Source organism: Astyanax mexicanus, chromosome 20, assembly GCF_023375975.1.
Source record: "Astyanax mexicanus isolate ESR-SI-001 chromosome 20, AstMex3_surface, whole genome shotgun sequence".
In the NCBI taxonomy this organism is placed as follows: domain Eukaryota; kingdom Metazoa; phylum Chordata; class Actinopteri; order Characiformes; family Acestrorhamphidae; genus Astyanax; species Astyanax mexicanus.
Genome location: NC_064427.1, coordinates 16610771 through 16636469, shown reverse-complemented (window position 1 = coordinate 16636469; position 25699 = coordinate 16610771). Strand labels below are relative to the sequence as shown.

Here is a 25699-nt window from a genome sequence, read left to right as displayed (position 1 = left end):
TGTTTATTAGCTCAGTAAAACACATTACAGCATTACAAAAAATACAAACAGCAATTTTACAAAAAGCTAAAGTTTTCCTTAAAACACCATCTCCTAATCTGAGTTTAATAGAATTATTATTTCTAGTTCTCATCATATTAATCAACACCTGGTTTGGTACATTTTTGGTACATTTTTTGGTTTGGTAAATCAGGTGAGCTGCTGACGGAACTGAACATAATAAAATATACACATGCTGGCTGAGGAGCATCCAGGAGAAATCTGGAGAAAACTACACTTTGTTCTTCAGGACGACTCACAGGATATAACATTGACTTAGTTAAAAATGAGAATTCCTTTTTATGTTTTACTGTATGTGTGTTTTACTGTATGCATTTGTTCAAATCATATGTGGTGCTTTTTTCAGGTTTCAGGTAAAAACACTCATATTGCTGAGATAAATGGGTTAGTGTAATTTGCTTTGGTGTCTAAAACTTTTGCACACTACTGTAGAATGAAGCTGTTCTATAGAAAACAGCGCTCGTACGGAGTTGTAAGTGTGCTGAGATGAGTGGCGTGTAAGTGTTCATGGAGAAAGAGAGACAGATTGCATGAGACTGAGACAAACAAATAAAAACGCTCCCCTCTGTTCTGTTTTGGCATCTTTTCCAAACAGAATGTGTCTTCGAGGCCTCGGGGTGAAGGAAAAACACGTGCTCCGCAGCTCTCCCTCCGTTTCCTTTCTTTTTCCCTCGCTCTCTTCTCTTTCCTCTTCTGTGACCTGCGAGAAAAACGACATGCCGAGAGTCTTATTAATCTGGGGAACGTCTCCAAAACCTCTGGCCACGTGAAGCGCTCTGTAATAGCTACTCTCTGTGTTTAAAAAAAAGAAAAAGAGGAAAGAAGAAAAGGAAGCAAGAAGGGAAAAGGCCTCCTCGCTTCTTCTCAAACTTCAAACCTGGAGTCAGGCTGGTAAAGGTTCTCACAGTTAGCGCTCTTATACTGCTTCTCTAACACATGCTCTTATCTCCCTCACACTAATGTTCTAATCCCATACAGAATCCTGCAGCTTCCTCAGTGTTTTCTGTTGTTATTCTGTGGCTAGCGCAAGCACTGTGAATAAGAAGTAATGTCACGGACAGAGAGGTGCTGCATGCTGCCACCCGCTGTAAAAATGCTTGAGTGGAAACAGCGCTTATAAATACATCAAAAAACATGAAAATGAAGACTGTTCTATCTGTAATTTCAGTTTGTTTTAGTCAGTTTTATAAATAATAAGAGTCTTATTATTAATTATTATTAATCTGGGAAACGTCACCCAAAACCTCTGGCCACGTAAAGCGCTCTGTAAGAGCTACTTCATGTGTTTTAACCCTTTGAACTCTTGGCTGTTTTGGTGTGTTTTTTGTCTCTGTTTTTGTTTTCAGTTCCTCTTTCAGGTCCTATAACACAGTAATTATATCAGACAGACACATGCCCTGATCTCTTTTACTCCAGAAGACATACAACTGCTCAAAAATATAATCATTTAAAATGTAAAAGGAAGCAGAATTGTTCTATTTTCCTGAAACTGATCATGTTTTGGTCAAAATTTATAGACTTTAAATATATTCACACCTAAAATATATCTTTTCAAAAATGGTTAGGCTAGAGTGTATATGGGTTGAAAGCATAAGAATATTGATGATTTAAGTTCATTACATGGTTCATTAATTATTACTTTGATAAAATACATGGAGAAACAGCATCAGGCGGAGTTATTTATCTTGATAATCACACCTCTAGGATACATGTAGATACTAAAAACCTGACACTCAGAGCAGCCTATGCCCTTCAGTATTTTAATCAGGACACACAAAGAAAACTATATACAAAAATTTAAACTTTTTGTCTAAATAAATACAAATTTAGTTTAGTGCAAAATAACTACTTAGTAAAAATGTGCAAGTAAAATTATTAAAAACTATATAAAGTAGTGCGCACACCATACCTAGCTTTAGTTTGAGTAAAGCAGGTAGTTTCACACTTTTTCTGTGGACACTTTTGAGTCATTTACTGATATTATTTGGTTTGAAACATCATATAAATATGTTTGAAGCACTAAAGGTGAATAATATTGGTTGGGGAAGGAGATCTCACTTTTTTAGGTGATTTTCTCAATGGGTTTCTTGTAGATGTTTTACTGCACTGGGATGTCATCACTATTTTTTAGAAAGAGTAAGCTCCGCCCTTTCTAACTATATATGGATTATGTTTATGTATAAAGGGATTCCTGAGTAATTAAGCTGAGAAAACAAGGTGTGATTTTGGACAGAAAATTCGTCCATAGGGTTATAAGGGTTAAAAAAAGGAAACAAGAAAGAAGAAAAGGAAGCAAAAAAGGAAAAGTCCTCCTCGCTTCTTCTCAAACTTCAAACCTGCAGTCAGATCTTCTCCATAATGGTGGTTAAACCCATCATCAAATGAGATGCTCCTTAATCGCCCAGGCCTCACTTCCTCTCACAGCTCCAGCCTCCAGACCCTGAGAAGATTTCCATCAGCATGTAATTAATATTCGAGAGAAAGAAACACATCAGGAAGCAATTATTCAATAGGACCCCCTGTACCTCCCCTCCACTGCCAACTGTTTAACATGATGCTCAGTGTGTATATTTAACATGAGTTGTGGCTTGTTGGCCAGTTTATCCTGCTTTAATACTATATTTACAGTGATAGTTTGGTGTAAAATCAAATTAATACAGGTATACCATTTCCCTTCTTCCCTTACGAATAAAAGTATACAGTTTACTTTAACAAGTAAACTTAAGTAAAGTATATTTCCCAAGTATATACATCTCTGGATTTTTTTAAAAAACACTTTGCATTTCTTTGATTTTACCAAATTGAAAAACTCTGTGTGTAAGCATTGTGTAAGACTGGTGGAGGAGAACATGATGCCAAGATGCATGAAAACTGTGATTAAAAACCAGGGTTATTCCACCAAATATTGATTTCTGAACTCTTAAAACTTTATGAATATGAACTTGTTTTCTTTGCATTATTTGAGGTCTGAAAGCTCTGCATCTTTTTTGTTATTTCAGCCATTTCTCATTTTCTGCAAATAAATGCTCAAAATGACAATATTTTGGGGGGGGGTTGGGAGAAATGTTGTCTGTAGTTTATAGAATAAAACAACAATGTTCATTTTACTAAAACATAAACCTATAAATAGCAAAATCAGAGAAACTGATTCAGAAACTGAAGTGCTCTCTTCATTTTTTCCAGAGCTGTATATATTTTTTAGTAAGTATACTAGGATGAATGTATTTATAGTAGATGTGTAACTGTACTATTTCAGTACTTGTTGGATCTAAATTGGCCCAATTTTAGTATATAAAAGTATATTTTGTAAGTATTGCTTTGAGTGCACTACTAATTTAGTAATAAGGGCAAAAATAAAACTTTAGAAACTATAGATATAAACTAGTAATGTAAGTTTACTACTTGTACACTTGAGGTATGTTTTTAAGCGTACTTGTACATTTAGTAAACTTTCAGAACATCAGGCAGGTCTTCAGGTGGTCACTAGGCTATATATTAGGTTATATTAGGTTATAAAAAGCTCCACCTCACAATTTATGGGACTTAAAGCATCTGTGACTAGCATTAGCTTTGGTGCCAGATATTACAGGACACCTTCCAAGGTCTTGTGGGGTGCATGCTTAAATAAATTGTATAAACTATAAATTATAAAGTATAAATTCCAAAAGTGTTTTTAATGTTGTGGCTAATCGATTTTCAAGTACAAACATAAAGAAAAGCACCGACAAAGTTTAGGCTTCTATCTAGACGGCTAAATCTACAGCTGTTGGTGTTAGCTATATGCGCATAAATTAGTGAGCAGCCATTGCAGTTTGTGCTAGGCTAATTGGTGCATATAGCCTTCCATTAGCATTACTTACCAACTCAAAGGAAGTGTAAAATAATTCCACTAACCACCACAAGTGACCCGGTAAAGCCGGTGTCAGATTGGTGTAAACCAGCGGCTCGGAGAGACGTCCTGCGTCCCCCTGTCCTCCTGTCCCATCACTCGCGCTAGCCGCCCCGCGCGAGAGGGCTAATTGAGATCAGATGCGAGCGCGACCTGTGCCGAGGGTAACCTGGAAGCATTTATTTTATGGAAAAGATGTTTAGTTAAGTGCAGCGCTGCGGCCTAATGAGTCTGGGCCCGGGCCCTGTGATGAATATGATTGGTGAAAGCTCTGAAGGCCGCTTCCTGAGCCCTTCCTTCCTCTCGCATCAGGTTTCAGATTAGCACACTTCCTGTCCTCTCTGTGCGTTCGTACTCCAAATGATACTCCTTTATGATGAAGGTTATCGTTTTATTCATTTTATTTTGTTCACAGCGGCTATATTTGTTCTGCTGAGCCTTTAAACTGCTGCCGATAGCAACAATTAATAGGGAGAGATCTGGAAACGTCCAGACGTAGCTGCTGTTAGCTATTTCTGTTCGCTTTTTTGTCCAATTCGGTACGTTTGGTACTTTCGGTAAGTGTGAAAGCTGTTTTGAAGCTTGGAGATGGTCCTCAAAACACCTCAAAGTACATCTTTGGTCCTATGTTAACTTCAACCAGGTGTGGAAGCTATCTGCTCCCTGTGCCATGTGTGCGGTTACATGACTGGCTCATTTTAGTTGAATATGATTGGTGATTGGTAAATATGATTGGCCCTGTGATGAATGTGATTGGTGAAAGCTCTAAAGACCACTTCCTGAGCCTTTCCTTTCTCTCGCATCAGGTTTCAGATTAGCACACTTCCTGTCGACTCTTTGCGTTTTTACTCCAAATGATACTCCTTTTTATGGCAAAGGTTATCGTTTTATTCATTTTATTTTGTTCACAGCGGCTATATTTGTTCTGCTGAGCCTTTAAACTGCTGGCGATAGCAACAATAAATAGCGAGAGACCTGGAAACGTCAGGTTGTGGCTGCTGTTAGCTATTTCTGTTAGCTTTTTTGTCAAATTCGGTATGTTTGGTACATTCGGTAAGTGAGAAAGCTGTTTTGGAGCTTGGGAATGGTCCTCAATGTTCCTCAAAGTACATCACTGGTCCTATCTTTACTTCAACCAGTCAGTTCTGCTGCAGGTGTGGAAGCTATCTGCTCCCTGTGCCATGTGTGCGGTTACATGACTGGCTCATTTTATTTGAATATGATTGGTGATTGGTGAATATGATTGGCCCTGTGATGAATATGATTGGTGAAAGCTCTGAAGGCCACTTTCTGAGCCCTTCCTTCCTCTCGCATCAGGTTTCAGATTAGCACACTTTCTGTCCACTCCGTGCGATCGTACTCCAAATGATACACCTTTTTGTGACAAAGGTTATCGTTTTATTTTATTTTATTTTGTTCACAGCGGCTATATTTGTTCTGCTGAGCCTTTAAACTGCTGGCGATAGCAACAATAAACTGTGAGAGACCTGGAAACGTCAGGTTGTAGCTGCTGTTAGCTATTTCTGTTAGCTTTTTTGTCAAATTCGGTATGTTTGGTACATTCGGTAAGTGAGAAAGCTGTTTTGGAGCTTGGGAATGGTCCTTAAAGTACCTCAAAATACATATCTGTTCCTATCTTTACTTCAACCAGTCAGTTCTGCTGCAGGTGTGAAAGCTATCTGCTCCCTGTGCCATGTGTGCGGTCAGGTCACTGGCTCATTTTGTGTTGGCTCTTCAATTGTGATGCTTTAACTTGTCAGATTACTGCTCTTTCCATCACAATATCCTAATTAAAGCTTTGGAAAATGGGTGCAAATATAAATAATAAGAATAGCTAATATATAGGGAATGTTTTCTATCCTGTGGGTTCTAAGTATTAAGTGAGTATTGAAGAAAAAGGTAAAAAATCAGGAGATTAAGACATATACAAAGAAACAGATACAAAACTACAGTCTGTAACTAGACATATTCTGTATTTCCTGATGGAAAAAGAAAAAAGGTTAAAAAAATAGATATTTTTTCTTATTTATAGATTATTATTATCATGTTATTACTATTGTACTGTATTATGACTAATGCATTATGTTATGATTGAATTGTTATTAAAATGTTGACAGTATTCTATCATTTATATGTAGTTACTAATTATTGCAACTGTGTTCTTACATTGTTGTATTGCATTGTTTCATTATTAACATGTTGCTACTATTGTTATTACAATATTACGACTATGTTATTACTATTGCACTATTACATTGATATTACATATATATATATATAAACAGTAATTAAAGTGTCTCTTTTTACTGATATTAGTATTACTATTTTTACAATATTATTATATTATTTTATGTTAGTACTATTTGACTATTACAATCAAATTAATGTTTTTATTATTGTGTTGTTACAATTTTATAACTAAATACCACTAATTTGAAGATTTTATTTTTATTAAATGCTCTTTTTAAAAGAATAAATATAAAGAGCTGCTGCTTTATGGATGAAGTGTGCAAAATTAATCACTTCTGATTGATTTATTGATTGGTAAATTCACTCCACAGACTCTCTGCAGGTGAACTGATCCATGCAGAGGTTCATTAGACTCCAGATTGCTGTGAGATCTGCTGTTGGACGCTGTTTATTGTGGAAAACTCTGTAGAAATAAACTCAGACTGAGCTGAACAGAGCTTCTGTACAGAGGCAGGTGCAGAGGAACTCACAGTAACGGAGACCATTTCTGAACTGCATGATAAAGGTGTTTATACCTCATAAACCTGCCTATAAATCTCACTAAAACAGCTCACACCATTCTGACAGCACTGACAGACGGAGCTCTGCAGGTCTCAGTAATTAAGGGCCTGAATCAGGGGTTTACTGAGATCTGATGACCAGTGGGATGTGTTAGCCATAGAGGGCGATGTTTGATAATATCATCAAGCTGGATTTGTTCATTATATATATGCAGGATTGAAAAAAAATCAATTCATTTGACAGCAGTTGCAGGCAAAAAATAATAAAAAAAAAACTTGCTGAAATCACCAATATACAGCTCTGGAAAAAATTAAGAGATAACTTCAGTTTCTCAAACAAGTTTCTCTGATTCTGATATTTATAGGTTTATGTTTGAGTAAAATAAACATTGTTGTTTTATTCTATAAACTACGGACTACAGAAATTTTGTGCACTAATAGTACAACCCCAAATCAGAAATGGTTAGGACTTAAATAAAAAAATAAGTACACTGTTTCTCACAATTAATTTGACTATAATTTGATTGCAGACGATATGAACCCAAGATCTGTCATGATTATTGATTTATTAATATCCAAACATTCCTGCGGATTTCATTTTCCAGCAGGACTTGGCACACCCACAATGTGAACCAAAAGTACCAACTGGTCTTTGAAATATAATATTGTATTTTCTGAGACACTGATTTCTTGGGGGTTTTATTGGCTGTAAGCCATAATAATCATCAACAATAAAATTAATAAACGCTTAAAATAGATCACTCTGTGTTTAATACATCTATATAATATATGAGTTTCACATTTTTAAATAAAGTAATTACTGAACTAAAGTAACTTGTCAATGATATTCTAATTTTTTGAGATGCACTAGTATATGTATTTATTCATGTGTGTTCGGTCTCTCTACTTTATGATTCCCAGGTTTTAACTGGATGTCATCCTGATCCATGACACACTCGCTTCACTTCATTCTGCAGGTGCCACCCTTCCCATTAGGCTCTACACATGCCAACTACTGCGAGTGGAAGAATGGCACACTCTGTACCTCTCTCGCACTGGAGCTGCTGATTACAGTCTTCCTCCCGGCGCGAGAGCGAGGTGGAGGGGGAAGGCGAGAGGGGTATCTAGTGCTTCAGTCACTTAGGATCAAGGCGAAGGCGGGAAATGGTAGTGGACGTAAAAGCTAAACCTGCTGGTAATCACCAGCGAGCACGCGACAGTTTAACCACTCCAAACCTCCGAGGAAAGAGAGAGGCTCGCGGCGGCGGGCGGCGCGTCTCGCCTCATATTCTGCCTTTAATGTAAATGTGGCTCATCTAAATGCAACAAATCCAAATACAGCCTCCATTCTCTAAACCAGGATTATAATGCTCAGTTGGAAATGTGGGCCGAGTCCCAAATGGCTTTCTGTTACTTCCTATGTAGGGCACTAGTGAACAAAAATCATGACTTCGACTAATAAATAGTGCCCTACATGTCCAATATACAAAATATGGAGAGGGGGTGGGATATAGATCTCTCTAGAATTATTTAGAGACCAATAGACATAAAGACATATACTATATGGACAAAAGAAAATCTTACTACCATTCTGACACCCTATTGGTTTATAGCAGATGTATGTAGCATATGTAGACATAATATATAGCTCAGAAAAAAAAATAAGAGACCACTAAAGAATTATGAGTTTCTTTGATTTTACCAAATTGAAAACCTCTGGAATATAATCAAGAGGAAGATGGATGATCACAAGCCATCAAACCAAACTGAACTGCTTGAATTGTTGCACCAGGAGTAAAGCAGCATAAAGTTATCCAAAAGCAGTGTGTAAGACTGGTGGAGGAGAACATGATGCCAAGATGAATGAAAACTGTGATTAAAAACCAGGGTTATTATTCCACCAAATATTGATTTTTGAACTCTTAAAACTTTATGAATACGAACTTGTTGTTTTCTTTGCATTATTTGAGGTCTGAAAGCTCTGCATCTGTTTTGTTATTTCAGCCATTTTTCATTTTCTGCTTATAAATGCTCTAAATGACAATATTTTTTTTTTTTGGAATTTGGGATAAATGTTGTCTGTAGTTTATAGAACAACAATGTTTTAAATAAATAGCAGAATTAGAGAAACTGATTCAGAAACTGAAGTGGACTCTTTAATTTTTCCAGCGCTGTATTTATAAATTCATTCATTTTCAATGGACATATACGCAGCTGAAACAGGGAGCAGTGCATCTTACTGCATCCCAAATTATATTATCAACCATAACATTTTAACAGAAAATTATAGACATTATGGATTTTATAAAAAAAATTTGGAGAGGGCGGGTAGTGCACTATAGGACTCTGTGTTACATTAATTTTACTTATATACTTTAAGTACAATGTTTTAAAACCAGTTATTTTATATTCCTTTTACTTAAAGAGTAAAAAGCTTGAGTTGATATTTCTTCAACTTCTACAAAAATATTTTATTAAAGCCTAGTATCTATACTTCTATCTACACAGTAATACATGTCGTCAATGAATGTCTTTTCATATCTTTGCCGATTGTTCATTTCAATCTCATCATTAATATTGGCTCAGGTTTTAAGGCCGTCTGCCAGGAGATCATGGTTTGTTTTGCGGTAGTTGTGTTGAGTTGGGTTTATGACGTGTAGGGTTGAATCCAATAGCGATGTTCCAGCCTCTTTACCCACAATGCTCTTATCACTCACCCTGCATTTTGCTCAGAGACAGAGGAAGCTGATTAAAGTGTGTAATTCGTTAAGGGGCGCTCAGTTTCAGCCAAGATGGACAAAAAGGGGAAAACGCAATCGAAAAGCAAATGATCCGCCTCACGTTACGCCCGAAACGCGAGAGCGAGACGCTATCAGAGCGTCAAAACCCCTCCGTTAATTTCCTCTTCTATTTGCATATGCAGTGATCCTGCCCTTTGCGGCGCGAGAGTCCCGGCGGAAAATCGCTTCTCGTCTCGGCCCGAGTGCGTTCCCTCACGCTAAACTGATTGGATTCTTGATGAGGAGCGTTGGGTGGCTCGTGCTCTCGAGAGGCGAGGACGCTCGGTGCCACTGAAGTGATTAAACGTGCTCTCGAGAACCCCCCCCCCCCCCCCACCACCATCACCACCACTCTCCACCCCACCACCACACTACCCCGCTAACTATCGGTGCACAGGGGAGAGTGTGCAAGGCACATAATCAGCGACGCCCGTCAGAATAATAGCAAGCTTCTTCGCTGGAGACCCCGCCGTCACACGAGTGCTCGCTCTCGCGCCGGAGCCGGGATGTCAGAGCGCCCGCATTGTCACAAGACCCAGAGGGATGAATAATGCAGAGCAATCCTAAATAATCTGCATATAAACGAGGGGAAGACGGGAGTGAGAGGGTAGAGCATTTACACCTTCTTACAGGAAAGAGGAGAAGAGCGATAAAGAATAAATAAAGAAAAGGAAAGAAGGCCAGAGTGAGAGTGGGGCATGGGTCAGGTCAAGGTATAGGCCTTATAATAGAGATGCAACTAGTCGATAAGTCACCGATTTTTTTATATTTTTGCCTCCATCTCTATTTTTGTCTTCCATTTCTAAAAACAATAGAAACAGCTGAACATGTGATTTAAAAGTGGAAAAAAATTGACTTGTGTTGTAGTAAAATATGATAAAAAGTTCTTACCTTTAATGAATAGCACACCTCCGTTCTCCCACAGCGTTCAGAGATCCAGAAATGTCTTTAACACTCTTTAACACCCTTCAGACTGGGTGATACAGGGCATAATTTACCCGAAAAATGCCCACTCTTTTTACACCGTTATCCAGCTCAAAGTAGCTCCACACCTTCTTTGCTAGAATCTGGAGAGCCCTAACATTTAAAACGAGGCATTAATAACTTAAAAAGTGCAGAAAAAGCTTATTAAAACCCTCTTTATACATCCTATGATGCTAGCTTCAGCTCAGAGCGCAGCCATCACTGAACTGATAATTACATCAGAGTTCTCTTTTAAAGGGTCTAGATGTTAAAAGTACTGATATTTAGTGAATAGAAATATAAAATCTGGTTGTGTTTGTGCCCTTCTGTTCCCAGCACTTTGTGTAATGATTAATGATTAGTCCACACTGAAATTTGTAGTTGACAAAATTTAAATAATCAACATTATCGATTATATTGACTAATCGTTGCAACCCTACTTCATAATGGCAGCAGAAATCATCAGACCAGGTAATGTTTTTGTTCTACAATCTTCTATTGTCCAGTTTTGGTGATTCTGTGTGAATTGTAGCCTCAGTTTCCTGTTCTTATCTGCAGGAGCTGCACCCGGTGTGATCTTCTTCTGCTGCTGTAGATCATCATCCGCCTCAAGGTTGAACGTTGTGTTGTGCTGATGTTCAGAGATGCTCTTCTTCTGCAGACCTCGGTTGTAACGAGTTGTTATTTATTAGGAGTTTCTGTTGTCTTTCTATCAGCTGGAACCAATCTGGTCATTCTTCTCTGACCTCTGATCTCTGGCATCAACAAGGCGTTTACCCCCCAGAACCGAACTGCTGCTCACTGGATATTTTCTCTATTTCGGATCCTTCTCTGTAAACTTTAGAGAAAATGAAAATCATGAAAATCCCAGTTGATCAGCAGTTTCTGAAATACTAAGACCAACAACCAATGACCATGCCACGTTCAAAATCACTTAAATCACCTTTTCTTCTTCTTGATTCTGATGCTCGGTTTGAACTGCAGCAGATCATCTTGGCCACGCCTACATGCCTTAGAAAGTGGCTGGTGAGTGTAAGTAGCTACAGAGTCTTTAGGTTGATGTTTTTTTAAGAATGTGTGACTATAGAATGTATTTCCACAAGAACGTACTATTACTTTTTCTCTCTAATCTGTGTTAATTTTTTTATTTATTATTAAGTTGGCTTGGAAAAGCCAACTTATTGTTCTTCATAATCTTCTTATTATTATTATTCCGCGCTTTTTTTGTTGTACGCTACTCCTCCTACAGCTTTTGACGTAGAACCACGAAATTTTACAGTATCGTAGGACCTATAGCGGTTCAGGTTGCTTGTGCTTTTTGAAGCAATATATCGTACGGTTTTCGTAAAAACTTCGTAAACGTACGCGTTTTTTTCCCATAGGAATGAATGGGGCGAAATTTTAAACGTCCGTAACCGCCACAATTTTTGAGATACGAACACCAAATTCGGCGAGCTTATAGATCTTATCGAGATCTTTAAATTAATAGGAGGTTGCGAAGTGATACGACGTACGGTTTTCGTACAATTGTCGTACGAAGTTTTCCCATAGAAATGAATGGGGGGCCCAGAGTTCCATCTCACACACGAGCAGCTCTGCGCACGGAACCCCTTCTCTCCCCTGCTCCTCTAGTACTGTGAGTGTATGGAGGAGCTGCTGTATGGAGCAGCTATCAGTCAAAAGTTTGGACACCCCGGCACCCCAGCCAGGTTTTAGCAACCACCTATTAACTGCTTAGCAACCACCTTAGCAACCACCTGGAAAACGTTAGCAACTGCCTAGCAACCACTTAACAACACCTTAGCAACCACCTGGAAAACGTTAGCAACTGCCTAGCAACCACTTAGCAACCACCTGGAAAACGTTAGCAACTGCCTAGCAACAACTTAGCAACTGCCTAGCAACCACCTGGAAAATGTTAGCAACTGCCTAGCAACCACTTATCAACCACCTGGAAAACGTTAGCAACTGCCTAGCAACCACTTAGCAACTGCCTAGCAACCACTTGGAAAACGTTAGCAACTGCCTAGCAACCACTTAGCAACTGCCTAGCGACCACCTGGAATACGTTAGCAACTGCCTAGCAACCACCTGGAAAACGTTAGCAACTGCCTAGCAACCACTGAGCAACCACCTGGAAAACGTTAGCAACTGCCTAGCAACCACTTAGCAACTGCCTAGCAACCACCTGGAATACGTTAGCAACTGCCTAGCAACCACTTAGCAACCACCTGGAAAACGTTAGCAACTGCCTAGCAACCACTTAGCAACCACCTGGAAAACGTTAGCAACTGCCTAGCAACCAATTAGCAACTGCCTAGCAACCACTTGGAAAACGTTAGCAACTGCCTAGCAACCACTTATCAACTGCCTAGCAACCACCTGGAAAACGTTAGCAACTGCCTAGCAACCACTTAGCAACCACCTGGAAAACGTTAGCAACTGCCTAGCAACCACTTAGCAGCTGCCTAGCAACCACCTGGAATATGTTAGCAACTACCTAGCAACCACTTAGCAACCACCTGGGAAATGTTAGCAACTGCCTAGCAACCACTTAGCAACTGCCTAGCAACCACTTGGAAAACGTTAGCAACTGCCTAGCAACCACTTAGCAACTGCCTAGCAACCACCTGGAAAACGTTAGCAACTGCCTAGCAACCATTTAGCAACCACCTGGAAAACGTTAGCAACTGCCTACCAACCACTTAGCAACCACCTGGAAAATGTTAGCAACTGCCTAGCAACCACTTAGCAACTGCCTAGCAACCACCTGGAATACGTTAGCAACTGCCTAGCAACCACTTAGCAACCACCTGGAAAACGTTAGCAACTGCCTAGCAACCACTTAGCAACTGCCTAGCAACCACCTGGAATATGTTAGCAACTGCCTAGCAACCACTTAGCAACCACCTGGAAAACGTTAGCAACTGCCTAGCAACCACTTAGCAACTGCCTAGCAACCACTTGGAAAATGTTAGCAACTGCCTAGCAACCACTTAGCAACTGCCTAGCAACCACCTGGAATATGTTAGCAACTGCCTAGCAACCACTTAGCAACCACTTGGAAAACATTAGCAACTGCCTAGGAACCACTTAGCAACCACCTGGAAAACGTTAGCAACTGCCTAGCAACCACTTAGCAACTGCCTAGCAACCAGTTAGCTACATTTTAGCCACCACCTGGAAAACGTAAGCAACTGTTTAGCAACCGCCTTGCAACCACTTAGCAACCATGTGTAATACATTAGCAAATAACTAGCAACCGCTTAGCAACAGCTTAGCAACCACCTGTAAGACGTTAGCAACTGCCTAGCAACCACTTTCAAGATTTTAGCATTTATCCAAATGTTTTTAGATTTCAGGGTTTAACCAAACATTTTTAGATTTCCGTGTTTTTGGCATTTAGCAACCATTTTAACTTTTTAACGTTATTAGCTTTCTTTTCCAAGCCAACTTAAAGTTCGTTCACGAACTTTACCTTTTCTAGTTATAATTATTGTTTTCTAATATCTGCTTACTTTTATTATTAATTGCTTTGGCAATAGTGCATATGATTACATTCATGCCAATAAAGCACGACTAAACTGAAAAAGAGAGTTACAGAGTAAGAGAGAGAGAGAGAGAGAGAGAGAGAGAGAGAGAGAGAGAGAGAGAGAGAGAGAGAGAGAGAGAGAGAGAGATGGACACAAACGCTTTTGGTTAATTTGTCAGGTTACTTTCACTTATTGATTATTATGTTTTTTTGCATTGTTTTAAAATAGAGAATGTGTTCTATTCTGTTCTGATCTACACTCTACAAATTGTTAATCTTTGAATCATTTCACTATTTTTTGACTTTGGTAACACAAATGTAGCACTATTTGTCATGCCAATAAAGTACCTTGAATTGAATAAAAATTGAGAGATAGAGAGAAGCATATAAATAAATGAAATAAAATTACTTCCTCTTTCCAGAAGCGAATGTAGAGAAGTGAATGTTGTGCTCCAAAGTTTACAGAGCCAATTTCTGCCTGTATATTTTCAGGGACATGGCAGGAAAAACACCCCCCCCCCTCTTCCACTGCCGTCCCCATCTTCCCCTCCATCCTCTCCATCACTCCGGAGTAAACGGAGAGAGGCGCAGTAATCCGGGTGATAAATGTAAAGAGAAATGAAGCTATCAGCTGAAAGCAATTTTCGAGCCAGAGGCTCAGGATTTTCACCCCTCCATCGATCATGAGCCGCTGGTCCCGGCCAAGATACACAATGCCCCCAAATTACTGACATATGGACCCGGGACCGGCACGAAGCCTCCGGACTAAAGCCCTCTAAACTGCTGTTTACTCACTCGCTTCTCTCTCTTTACACCGCTAGTGCTAACACTGCTAGCATGCTATAGTCTTTAACACTGGGTTCTAAAGAGAACTGAGTTCTATAGAGCGACGCACAGAAGAACCATAAAGTCTGTTTTCCCTGCAAATACTTAAAAACACAAGTTACGTTTTAATTTCAATTACTGAATCATTTGTATTATATACTTGGCAGAACCTAAATAGTTATTATGTAGTGAATAAGAAGCAGCTATGTACTAATTAATCAGTAGTTATGTTACACAATTAGTCATTAAATAAAGCCTGTGCATTTAAATGATTCTAAACACAATAGATAGTACTTATTTAAGTTATACTACACTCGAGGTTCGGGCTATACTGTGTATTATTGGCACTGCTGTGCTGCGGTCATAGATCAACAATCTTACATGTTGTAGCACGAACCTCGAGAATATTATTGCGAATATATACCACAGTTCCATTATACTGTTTATTTAAATATTTTAAAGAGTTAAAGAGGAGAAAATAGGATCTGTTTGGTTATAAAAACTCCGCCAGTTAAAATAGTTCCATTGCTGCTCTGTTTGTAGCTGCACTGTTTGGTTTGTAAGCGCTGCATTGCGCTGCCAGGTTACCTGTATATGGGAGGAGTAATACATGGAGAGCTTCGGTTGCAGTGCATTACCGGCTGATAACGGCACTCATAGAACGCCTCTCAGCCAATCACGTTGCAGGGTCGGAACTAACTGTGCTGTAATTAAGCAATAGAACACGAGAGGGAGTGTGTTATCGCGAACAACATCAGTGGCGATAAGATTAATACAACAACAAAAAAAATGTACAAAATTAAGCTAAAACTAACCTTTACATAATACAATAAAAAACAATTACAATAACTAAATTAACTCAAAAAATAGAAAAAACAATATTAAAATTAGTAATAATAGTAAAAAAAATTTAAATAAGTTAAAAAGCATTAGTACGAAACTATAAAAAATAAGTAAAGACATAAAAAGGAAATAAAGAACTAAGAGAAGAACTAACATTTTAATTTAGTTATAAAATTAAAATGATTTATTTATAATAATTTTCTGATGGTTTATATTGCTGGGATCATACTGACCCAGGAAAGAAAGGGTGTTAGTAAATTGTACGATTAGAAGATAACAGGAGGGTTAAAACATGTCTAATAATTTATAGATACTGAATAATTGATAGGCTCTGGGATATTCACTTTTATTCTTTGAAACAGTTTCTATTCAATACATCAATATTTTACTCAAATAAACCAAATAATGAGGTAAATGTGCATCAGAGGTCCAGAATAGGTAAACACATGATATCAGTGATTTTTTAAAGAACAAAGCAATAGTGAAATAAACACAGTAATTGGCCTAAAGGGCCTGAAAAATGATTGTGTGTTGATTTTTATTGGTTTGTACTGGTAGCTTTACGATTAATCCTCACAAACAGAAGGAAGGCGCGGCTGGTTTTAGCCCGGTGGCGGCGAATGTGAAACAAATGTTGGCACTGGTGATACTGGGAGCGCTTTCGCACCATCCTGTACCGACCGCAGAGTTTACATCCAGCCCTTGCGCTTCCTCACATAAACACTGCAGCGTGGCATCGCTCTGATTAGGAGGAGGACCCGAATCACATTAAAACTACATCTGTCCTCCCGCCTGTTTGTTTGAAGAAGCGAAGGCGCTGGGAGCCAACAGCCACTGCCGTGCCACGCCAACATTTGTTTATGGAGCAGATAAAACACACAAACATCTCCCCAAACGGCACCTTCAACACCATGCTCTCCAACATCACCATCACCGGTGCTATTCTCCTCTTGTTTTTAAGTCCTTTTTTTTAAATCTTGTTTTTAGGTTGCGTGTCCTTTTCTCAGTTTTCTGTTATTGCGAACATCCAGCTAAAGCTCCAGCCGACAGTTTTCCTCCTGAATCCTGTAAACCAGATCATTCAGCCTGATGTTCTGAAGCTCTGAAAGGTCCAGAAGTTCAGGTCAGATCAGCCCAGAAGCTCCTTGGTTTTGGTGGCCAGCTGTTTATCGATGTCTGCTGTGTAGCTGTCTGCCATCTGCTGAACCTGGAAACAAACAGGAGGAAAAGACGGGAAAAAAAAGAAAAATATGGTCAAAAATATGATAAAATCAATAAGTCAATCAATTAATCAATCAATTAATTAAAGCACATTGAGGGCAACCCTCATTTTCAATGTAGCTGAGCATTTACAAAAACAGGGACTGACACGACAAAAAAAAAAAAAAAGATTTAATCTAATTTAAATTTAAAATAACAGTAAATAAAAGAAAAAATAGAAAAAAAGACTTAACAATTATAATAAAACTTTAAATTGATAAGCAATTAAGATCAAAAGAAGATAAAATTAATACAACAAAAAAATTACTAAGCTAAAACTAACTTTCAAACAATACAATGAAAAAACTACAAATAAAAAAATAAAGAAACAAATAAACAATAAAAAAATAAAAATAATGAAAGTATTCATAATAATGATAATAAAAGAAAATCAAAATAAGTTAAAAAGCAATAGTACCCCATTTTCTTTTAAATATAAAAAAATAAGGAAAGAAATAAAAACGTACTCTATTTTTCGCACTATAAGGCGCACCAGATTGTAAGGCGCATTTTAAGCAACACTAGTAAGGTGGTGAGACCGGTAAAGCTAAGCTACGTTAACAAAACTGTAATTCTTAAGAAAAAAAATTATTTTAGAGTCAAACGAGTACTGGATGTTAACCTATACAGATTTTACTCCTGAAAGCTGTTTATTTGGGTGAGAAAAGCACTTTCGTTTATTTGCTGCTAATGCTAATGCTAATGCTCCAGCCTTAGTGCTGGAGAAATTCGGGAATCTAAGCGTACTGCAAATAAACAGAAGCGCTTTACTACTCAAAATAAACGTTTAATTTTAAAAGAAAGTCTTTTTTTATTACAGTTTGGTTTACTTAGCTTAGTTTTACTATAATTATATTTCTTATAATCCGCTGCTCCTTATAGTGCAAAAAATACAGTAAATATTTTTATGCTGCTCCAAACTAACACTGGGCCTTAATATCTGATTGTATTAAAGCATGAAATGCACTGAACTATGCAGCACTATGTTCACTATGCAGCAATATGAATTTTACTGAAAATAAGAAAATATTATGTTATTTTACCTGCTTTTCTATTAAGCGGATTGTATCTTCTGATACTCCCTCTTTGACTTTCTTGACGTGGGTCAGAGCGTTGGTCCGGACTCTCCTCACCGACTCTTTGGCCTTGTTGCTGAACTGCTTGGCCAGTTTAGCCAAGTTCTCCCTGTGCTCCCGTGTTACTCTGCCAAATACACACACACACACACACACACACAAATTAAAAATACTTATTTAATATATAACACAACATTAAAAATCCTACTGAAAACATTGGAAAAGAGATGAGTGAAGAGGTACATCTTCAATACAACACAATACAATACAATACAGAAAGTCTGTGTACATGCTAACCCCTGTCCACTGTCAGAACTGATCATTGGAGTAATGGAAGAAGATTTTGAGACATCATGCTTGAGAAAACAAGACCAGTCTGCAGCAACTCCACCTCACAACCTAACCTCAGCTGTGATTAAAGGAGAAGACTTCCCCTCCTAAAGGAAAAGGATAGGCCACCTCTGTTAACCACCAGAATTCTGAAATACAGCACTTTTAGTTGATGCTCCCAACTGGCTCACAATGCTAGTGATAGTCGCATAGCATTACTCATGCAAGGAAATGGCTATTATTACACCATTAAAAAACTCAAATTACATATTTAGTCAATCAAAAAAAAGTGTTAAACCAGAATAGCTCCTCTTGCTTAGTTTACAGTTTTACACATCTCTGCTGGATTTTCTCAGTCAGCTTTATGAGGTAGAGTCACCTGGAATTCAGGCTTTCAGTTAACAGCTGTGCTGAACTCGTCATAAGTTACTTGAACTTCTTGTTCTCTTATGGGACGAGACATTCCGGCTCATCTCTCGGCTCTCCGTGTGGGCGTTTCTGTGATGTTTAACTTAAATGAAGCAACACAAGTTGTGAATCATAAAGTTAAGATTTTAAAATGTTTAATTAACCTTAATGTAATCTATAGTTCTACAGTTTCAGCTTCTCTTCTGTGGCTGAAAGGCTGCTGTTCTGTGTGTGTGTGTGTGTGGCTCGTATGTGTGTGAAGTCACAGCCTACAGTTCCCTGATTGGCTGAACGCAGTGTGTCAGCTGGATTCATTTGATTATATTTAAGCTGCATTCAAAAACACAGTGTTTTCAATGGGTCGTGCAGAGGTGCAGATGTGAGCAGTGAATGCAGAACATACCGTGCTAAGTGTGTAAACAGCATGGAGCAGCTGAGACAAGATTGTTCACAGCAGTGTATTATCTGGCTAATATATCAGAATAAACTGTGCTTTATCAGCAGTTTAGCTTAAATAAAAAAGGAAGTATATTTGACAGCTAGGTCAGATAGAGACCAGAACACGTTCCCACCACAAGCAAAGACGCTCCAGAAAAAAATCTCTGTGTTGGGTGGGGGCAGGGCAGATTATGGCATAAGATGGGGTCAAACTTTTTTTTTTTTAAATGTGTACTGATTCCAAATTAATTGAGTGCGTTAACGCTTTTATCTTTGACAGTCCTAATTTTTTTTTTTATGTTGAGTGTAGGTACTGATGTGTTGAGAGGTTATAAATGTTAGAAATACATAATTTCGTATCAAGGACATGTTTAAATAATAATAGTAATAATAATAGAAGAAGGAGAAATTCCCTGGCTGAGAGAGGATCTGAAGTAAGCGTAAGCGTTTTTGCTCGGCTGCCAGCACTTTTCCAGATGAAGCAACAGAAATACGAAACGGAAATGAAAAAATATGCTGTTTAAATAAAGGCCAGGACTGATCTGGAGCAAGAGAGTTAGATTCTTCCCACCAGCGCTTTATAACCATGAACTGGAGCTAAAAACTGACAGAAAAGCGACAAAAAACAACAAAAAACATCAAAAACGGACTGAAAGTTTCTTCAGTAATTTCTGGTGTTGGTGGAAGTTCTCCTCCTCCTCCTTAATTGGCATTTTGCTATGATCCATTTGCAAACAGTCCAAGTGCAGCGTGTGTTTACTGCAAACAATGTGTATAATTAGTGATTCTGAGCCAATCAAGCCTCGCGCTCTCTTTAGATATGCAAATCCGAGCGAGGAGTCGGTGCTGATTGCGGCGGCGGCGTGTCCGGCCCCTCCGCGTGCCGCTGCCAGACGAGCACCTGCCGCTGCCGCTGCCACCGGCACGCCAAGGCCGGCTAATCAAGACGTTTTGTGGCGGGTAGAATAAAGGCAGGGATGTGTGGCTATTTTTCCTGGCAGGAGCGAACAGGAACTGCAGACCACTGAGTCCAGCGCTCTCTCTCATATAAAACAGCACCCGGCGAGGCTGCGGATTCACTGCAGTGTGTTAAATATCACCACAGCCTTATAATCTCTAAACCTCACTCTGTTTACTGTAATCTGTGGCGCAGCAGCACAAACTAACACACAGAAATGAAAGAAAATAAACCAGAGTAGAAAAACATCTGGAGAGGCCGGAGAACGGCGCTCTGTAAAGCTGATTAAAACCTGCGTTCTTACAAACACAAAGAAATAGATTAGAATAAATTATTACAAACAATTAAATAAAACTACCGTCTGAGCAGCAAAAGTTGTGGACACATAGCTTTCAGTTCATTTGTACAAATAAGCAGTAGGTTTTGCTTTGCTGGTTTGCAATAAATTTCCTTAATGCAAAAACAAACAAAAAAACTGCAAAAAAAACTAAGCAATACAGCTCTAGAAAGATGAAGAGAGCACTTCAGTTTCTGAATCAGTTTCTCTGATTTTGTTATTTATAGGTTTATGTTTGAGTAAAATGAACATTGTTGTTTTATTCTATAAACTACAGACAACATTTCTCCCAAATTCCAAATAAAAATATTGTCATTTAGAGCATTTATTTGCAGAAAAAGAGAAATGGCTGAAATAAGAAAAAAGAAGCAGATCTTTTAGACCTCAAATAATGCAAAAAAAAAAAAACAAGTTCATATTTATAAAGTTTTAAGAGTTCAGAAATCAATATTTGGTGGAATAACCCCGGCATGTTCTCATCTACCAGTCTTACAAACTGCTTTTGGACAACTTTATGCCGCTTCTGGTGCAAAAATTCAGGCAGTTCAGCTTTGATGCTTTGATTATATTCCAGAGGTTTTCAATTTGGTAAAATCAAATTTTTAAGTGGTCTCTTATTTTTTCCAGAGCTGTATGTTCATATAAGAGATTATATGGGAAAATATATTAGTTCAAAATGGCAAAATGGCACTTTCTATGTACAGCAACGTTTTTGATGACCAAATCGTAACCGGCATGGTATGAAGCACTCTTTGTTAACAAAGCAATGGGTAAAAAGTAGTATTTCATAAAAATTTTGTTTAAAAAAAATTTACTTTAATGCATCCCTTCTAAGGACCACATTCAGGTAATTTAAACTGCAGTCACTGCAAACACAGATGTGCAAACGCACACACACAGATTGACACAGAGAGAGAGTGAAATAAAGTAAGCTTTGAGGAAAGAACAGACAGAGAGGGGCAAGAAGAGAGAGAAAGAGAGAGAGAGAGCAAAACTAGGCAAAATGAATGAAAGAAAGAGAAAGAGAGAATAACCAAACAAATGAGAGAGAAAAAGTAAGAAATAGGAAAGAAAGAAAGAAAGAAACTGAGAGGTGGATGGAGGGAGTGAAAAACACAGAAGATACAGAAAAAGAAAAATGAGAGAGAGAGAGAGAAGTAAAAGTACAAAAAAGTGGAAGAGAGGGATACCAAGAAAGAAAAAAAAAGAGCATGAGGGAGATTAAGAGTGAGAGAGAGAGAGAGAAAGCAAGAGGAAATATAAATGGGAAAAATAATGGGAAGGAGTGATACAAAGGGGGGCATAAAAGATATAAGATAAAAAGAGCAACAGAGCGAGAAAGAAAGAGAAAGAATAAGAGCGAGAGAGACAGATAATATGAGAGAGAAAGTGAGAGACTTTTTGACTTTTAATGACACTTTATTATAATCAAATTGTGTTATTATATCTTAAAAGTCAGTTTTAAGGCATCTCAGCCATTAAAATCATCATTTTAAAAACAGAGGATCACAACAGCAAATGGGTAAATAAATAAATAAATAAATAACAGTAAATCATTTCTTGCAGTATATTAAAACTGAGGTGCAAAGCAGAGCTCATCATCTAAAACTGAGCACACTGCCTCACCACAACACCACACTGCCTTAAAAGTAATAAGATCCGACATACATTTATAGTAAATAAAATCAATTAAAATCCTGGATCTCACAAATCTAGAGAGGATTGTTACTGTGTCGGTGTCAGCTGCGTGAGCCACTTTTTTCCTGCGATTAATGTAGACCGCCAACTTAGCCTGACCAAGAATAAAATTGATCAGTTGACACTTGAACCTCTCTCTCCGCACATATTTAAAACCCAGGATAAAAATCTGAGGTGTAAAAACCACATAAAGAGCCGTAAAAACAGAGTGTAAAACCTTAAAAAGGGGACGCAGACTAAAACAGTGTATAAAAGCGTGAAACACTGTTTCCCTCTTGGAACAGAAGGGACAATCTTGAGTAAGAGAAAGAGAAAGAGAGAAAGAGAGAGAGAGAGAGAGAGAGAGAGAGAGATAGATAAAGAGAAAGGGGGGATAGATAGAGAATGAGTAAAAGAGAGAGAGAGCGAGAGAGAGAGAGAGAGAGAGAGAGAGAGAGAGAGAGAGAGAGAGAGAGAGGAAGAAAAATAATGGGAAGTGATACAGACAGGGAACAAAAGATAAAAGAGTGATAAAAAGATAGATTTATATAGAGAGAGAAAGAGCAAAATTGGGAGAGAGACAGAGAAAGAGAGAATAAAAGAGAGAGAGAGATAAGTGAATAAGAGAGGGATAGAGAGACAGAGAGAGAGAAAGAGGGATAGAGAGACAGAGAGAGAGAGAGAGGGATAGAGAGAGAGAGAGAGAGAGGGATAGAGAGAGAGAGAGAGAGAGGGATAGAGAGAGAGAGAGAGAGAGTTAGTGAAAGTGTTGAGGGTGAAAGTGCTGGGCGGGGTCTCAGCAGCCCCCCCACACTGTGTTCACTCACTTGGGAATGGGGACTCTGATGATGGAGCCCTCAACCTCCGGGTTCAGCTTCATACTGCTCTCCTGTAGAGAACGCACTGCTGCTGCTGTAGCCTGAGGACACACACACACACATCAGGGATAATAGCAGCCAGCTGAGAAAGCTGATGTACCTGTCATAAACCTACACAGCTTAATATACACAGATCAAGCATAACTATAATTATTTCTAATTTTTATCCCATTTTCTCCCCAATTTACACAGCCAGTTACCCAACCCACTCATTAGACTCCCCCTATCACTAGTGATGCCCCAACACCCAGAGTGTGAAGAAATATGTGAAGTCAGACTCCGCCTCTTTTTGAGCTGCTGCTGATGTAGCATTACCGAGCAGCATCACAGCGCTAACACTCGGAGGAAAGCGCAGCGACTCAGTTCTGATACATCAGCTCACAGAAGCAGCCTTGTGCTGATCCACATCACCCTAGGAGTGATGAGGGGAAAGAGAGAGCGCCATCTACTGTACTGTACCCACCAAGAGAGAGCAAGACCAATTGTGCTTTCTCAGGGCTCCGACAGCTGACGGCAAGCTGCATGACCGCTATTCGATCCGGCAATCTTTGATTATCCACCTAATCAACTGCACTGACCATCTCATCTCGGCCACTTTGTAGAAGCTTCTGTCTCTGACTTTACTTTATCTACATGGTTTTTCAGCTGTAGGTAGGAGTGTGTAATGAAGTGGAGGACAGTGAGAGATTAAACTCCAGCAGCACTGCTAACTAAATATATGAATACCGTATTTTTCACGCTATAAGGTGCACAGGATTATAAGGCACGTTTTATGCGACACCAGTAACTAGTAACTAGTAGTAGGAACATGGCTGTTACAATGATTTCCATCTAAATACAGAAAATTCACCTGTAAAGCTAAGCTAAGTAAACACAATTTTAATTCTTGAAAAACAATTCAGAGTCAAACAAGTGTTGGATCTCCTGAAAACTGTTTATTTGGGTGAGTAAATCGCTTCCGTTTATTTACAGTAAGCTTAGATTTCCAGATTTCAACTAAAGCTGGAGCATTAGCATTAGTGGCTAACTACTAGTGGTAAGTGGCTAATGCCACCCGACAGCGCTACACTGTTCCGGTAAACCAGGGCAATATTAACTATCGGTTTGTCCCATGTAGCTTGCTTTAACACGGTAAACACACAGACTACAGTCTGATATATTCTGCTATGAGCGGCTAAAGAGCTAGGGCTTAGCAGCTAATGCTGCTCCAAGAGTGTTAGCCGGGGTTAGCAGCAGGCTACAGGTCGATAATACTCACCTGATAAGGAGCACCGGATTATAAGGTGCACTGAATATTTTTGGGAAAATTTAAGGATTTTAAGTGCTCCTTGTAGTAAAAAAAAATATGGTAACTAAAAACACTAGGTGCTGGATAGAAATACTGGTTTTTATTTAAGGAGCACTGGAAAAGGTTAACACACTCACACACACACACACACACACACACACACACACACAGTGCAGAAACACCCCAGGCCACTGTCAACACACACTCCTCTGGGACAGGGCTGAGGGGATGCTGTGTCGACCCCTGATGACCTTCAGTGAGGGTCCTGCTTTCTGACCCACCATAACCTGAACCCACCTGACCTGAGGGACAAGAGATGAGAGAGAGCTTCACAACAATGAACTTTCGGTTATTAGACTTACTGAGGTTAATGTGGGTTTAGTATATAACTAAATGTTATATAGAGTTAATTACAGGTAGATACTCTCACTGATTGAATTCTGCACATTGAATTCTGCCGTGATTTGGGCAGCCGTGGTTTTATTTTTTTTGGATACAATCCAGGTTAGCACCTGAACATCCCTTTCAGACAGCTTCCTCTTGCTTCCACAGTTAATCCTGTTGGATGTGGTTGGTCCTTCTTGGTGGTATGCTGATACTACCCTGGATACCGTGGCTCTTGATACATCACAAAGACTTGCTTGGTCACAGATGCTTCAGCAAGACGTGCACCCACAATTTGTTCTCTTTTGAACTCTAGTATAATGTTGTGTACATTGCAATATTTTGAGCAAAACTGTGCTCTTACCCTGCTAATTGAACCTTCACACTCTGCTCCTACTGGTGCAATGTGCAATTAATGAAGATTGGCCACCAGGCTGCCCCAATTAAGCCATGAAACCTCCCACACTTCATGTTTTTTGGCTTTATTCTAGTGAGTTATTATTATAGACAGTATACGTGATGCTAGCAGGGTGGGGTATAGATTTCCATTAGTTCTAAGCTACATTAGCTGTGTAAATCTACTGTAAAACAAGTAGACTTACAAACACACTAGAGGCGTTAGCTGATTGACCACAGTTTCAGGGTGGGAATTAAAGCTGGGTGTAGTGGATTGTTTGCTGAACTATTTCTTTAATTACGAGTATATTTAGAGACTCCTTTGTAGTCTTTTTTGTAGTTCTCCCAGAATGCTCTCTGAATTAAATTCATCATTATTTTCCCCAGCAGCTCCGCCTTTTACAGTAAAGAGAAATAGAGAGGAGAAGAAACTCCCTGTTTTTGGTTAAGATGGCAAAACAGTGATGAACGCGCCGCGCTACTGATTAAAAACGTGACGCCAGTTCAAAGCCTGCCCGAGAAGAGCCGAGCTAAAGAAAACACGCCGCTAATGAGTGCGGATATCTGCAGGCCGACACACACAACAGCCACCGGGGTTTCTCCATCAAAACGCCACCTTCCACAGCT

At 38.9% G+C, this 25699-nt stretch overlaps 1 protein-coding gene across 1 annotated transcript in view; it reads right to left on the bottom strand.

Moving 5' to 3' along the window:
- Window positions 1–15967: 15967 nt before the first annotated feature.
- Window positions 15968–25699, bottom strand: part of mrrf (mitochondrial ribosome recycling factor) — a 30970-nt gene continuing 21238 nt past the window's right edge. The window contains exons 5-7 of the mRNA XM_022680962.2: window positions 22954–23045; window positions 17946–18105; window positions 15968–16849 (exon numbers count right to left, since the gene is read on the bottom strand). Of these exons, the coding sequence (XP_022536683.2) occupies window positions 16772–16849; window positions 17946–18105; window positions 22954–23045 (330 nt within the window). The 3' untranslated portion in view covers window positions 15968–16771. The remainder of the gene's footprint in view (window positions 16850–17945; window positions 18106–22953; window positions 23046–25699) is intronic.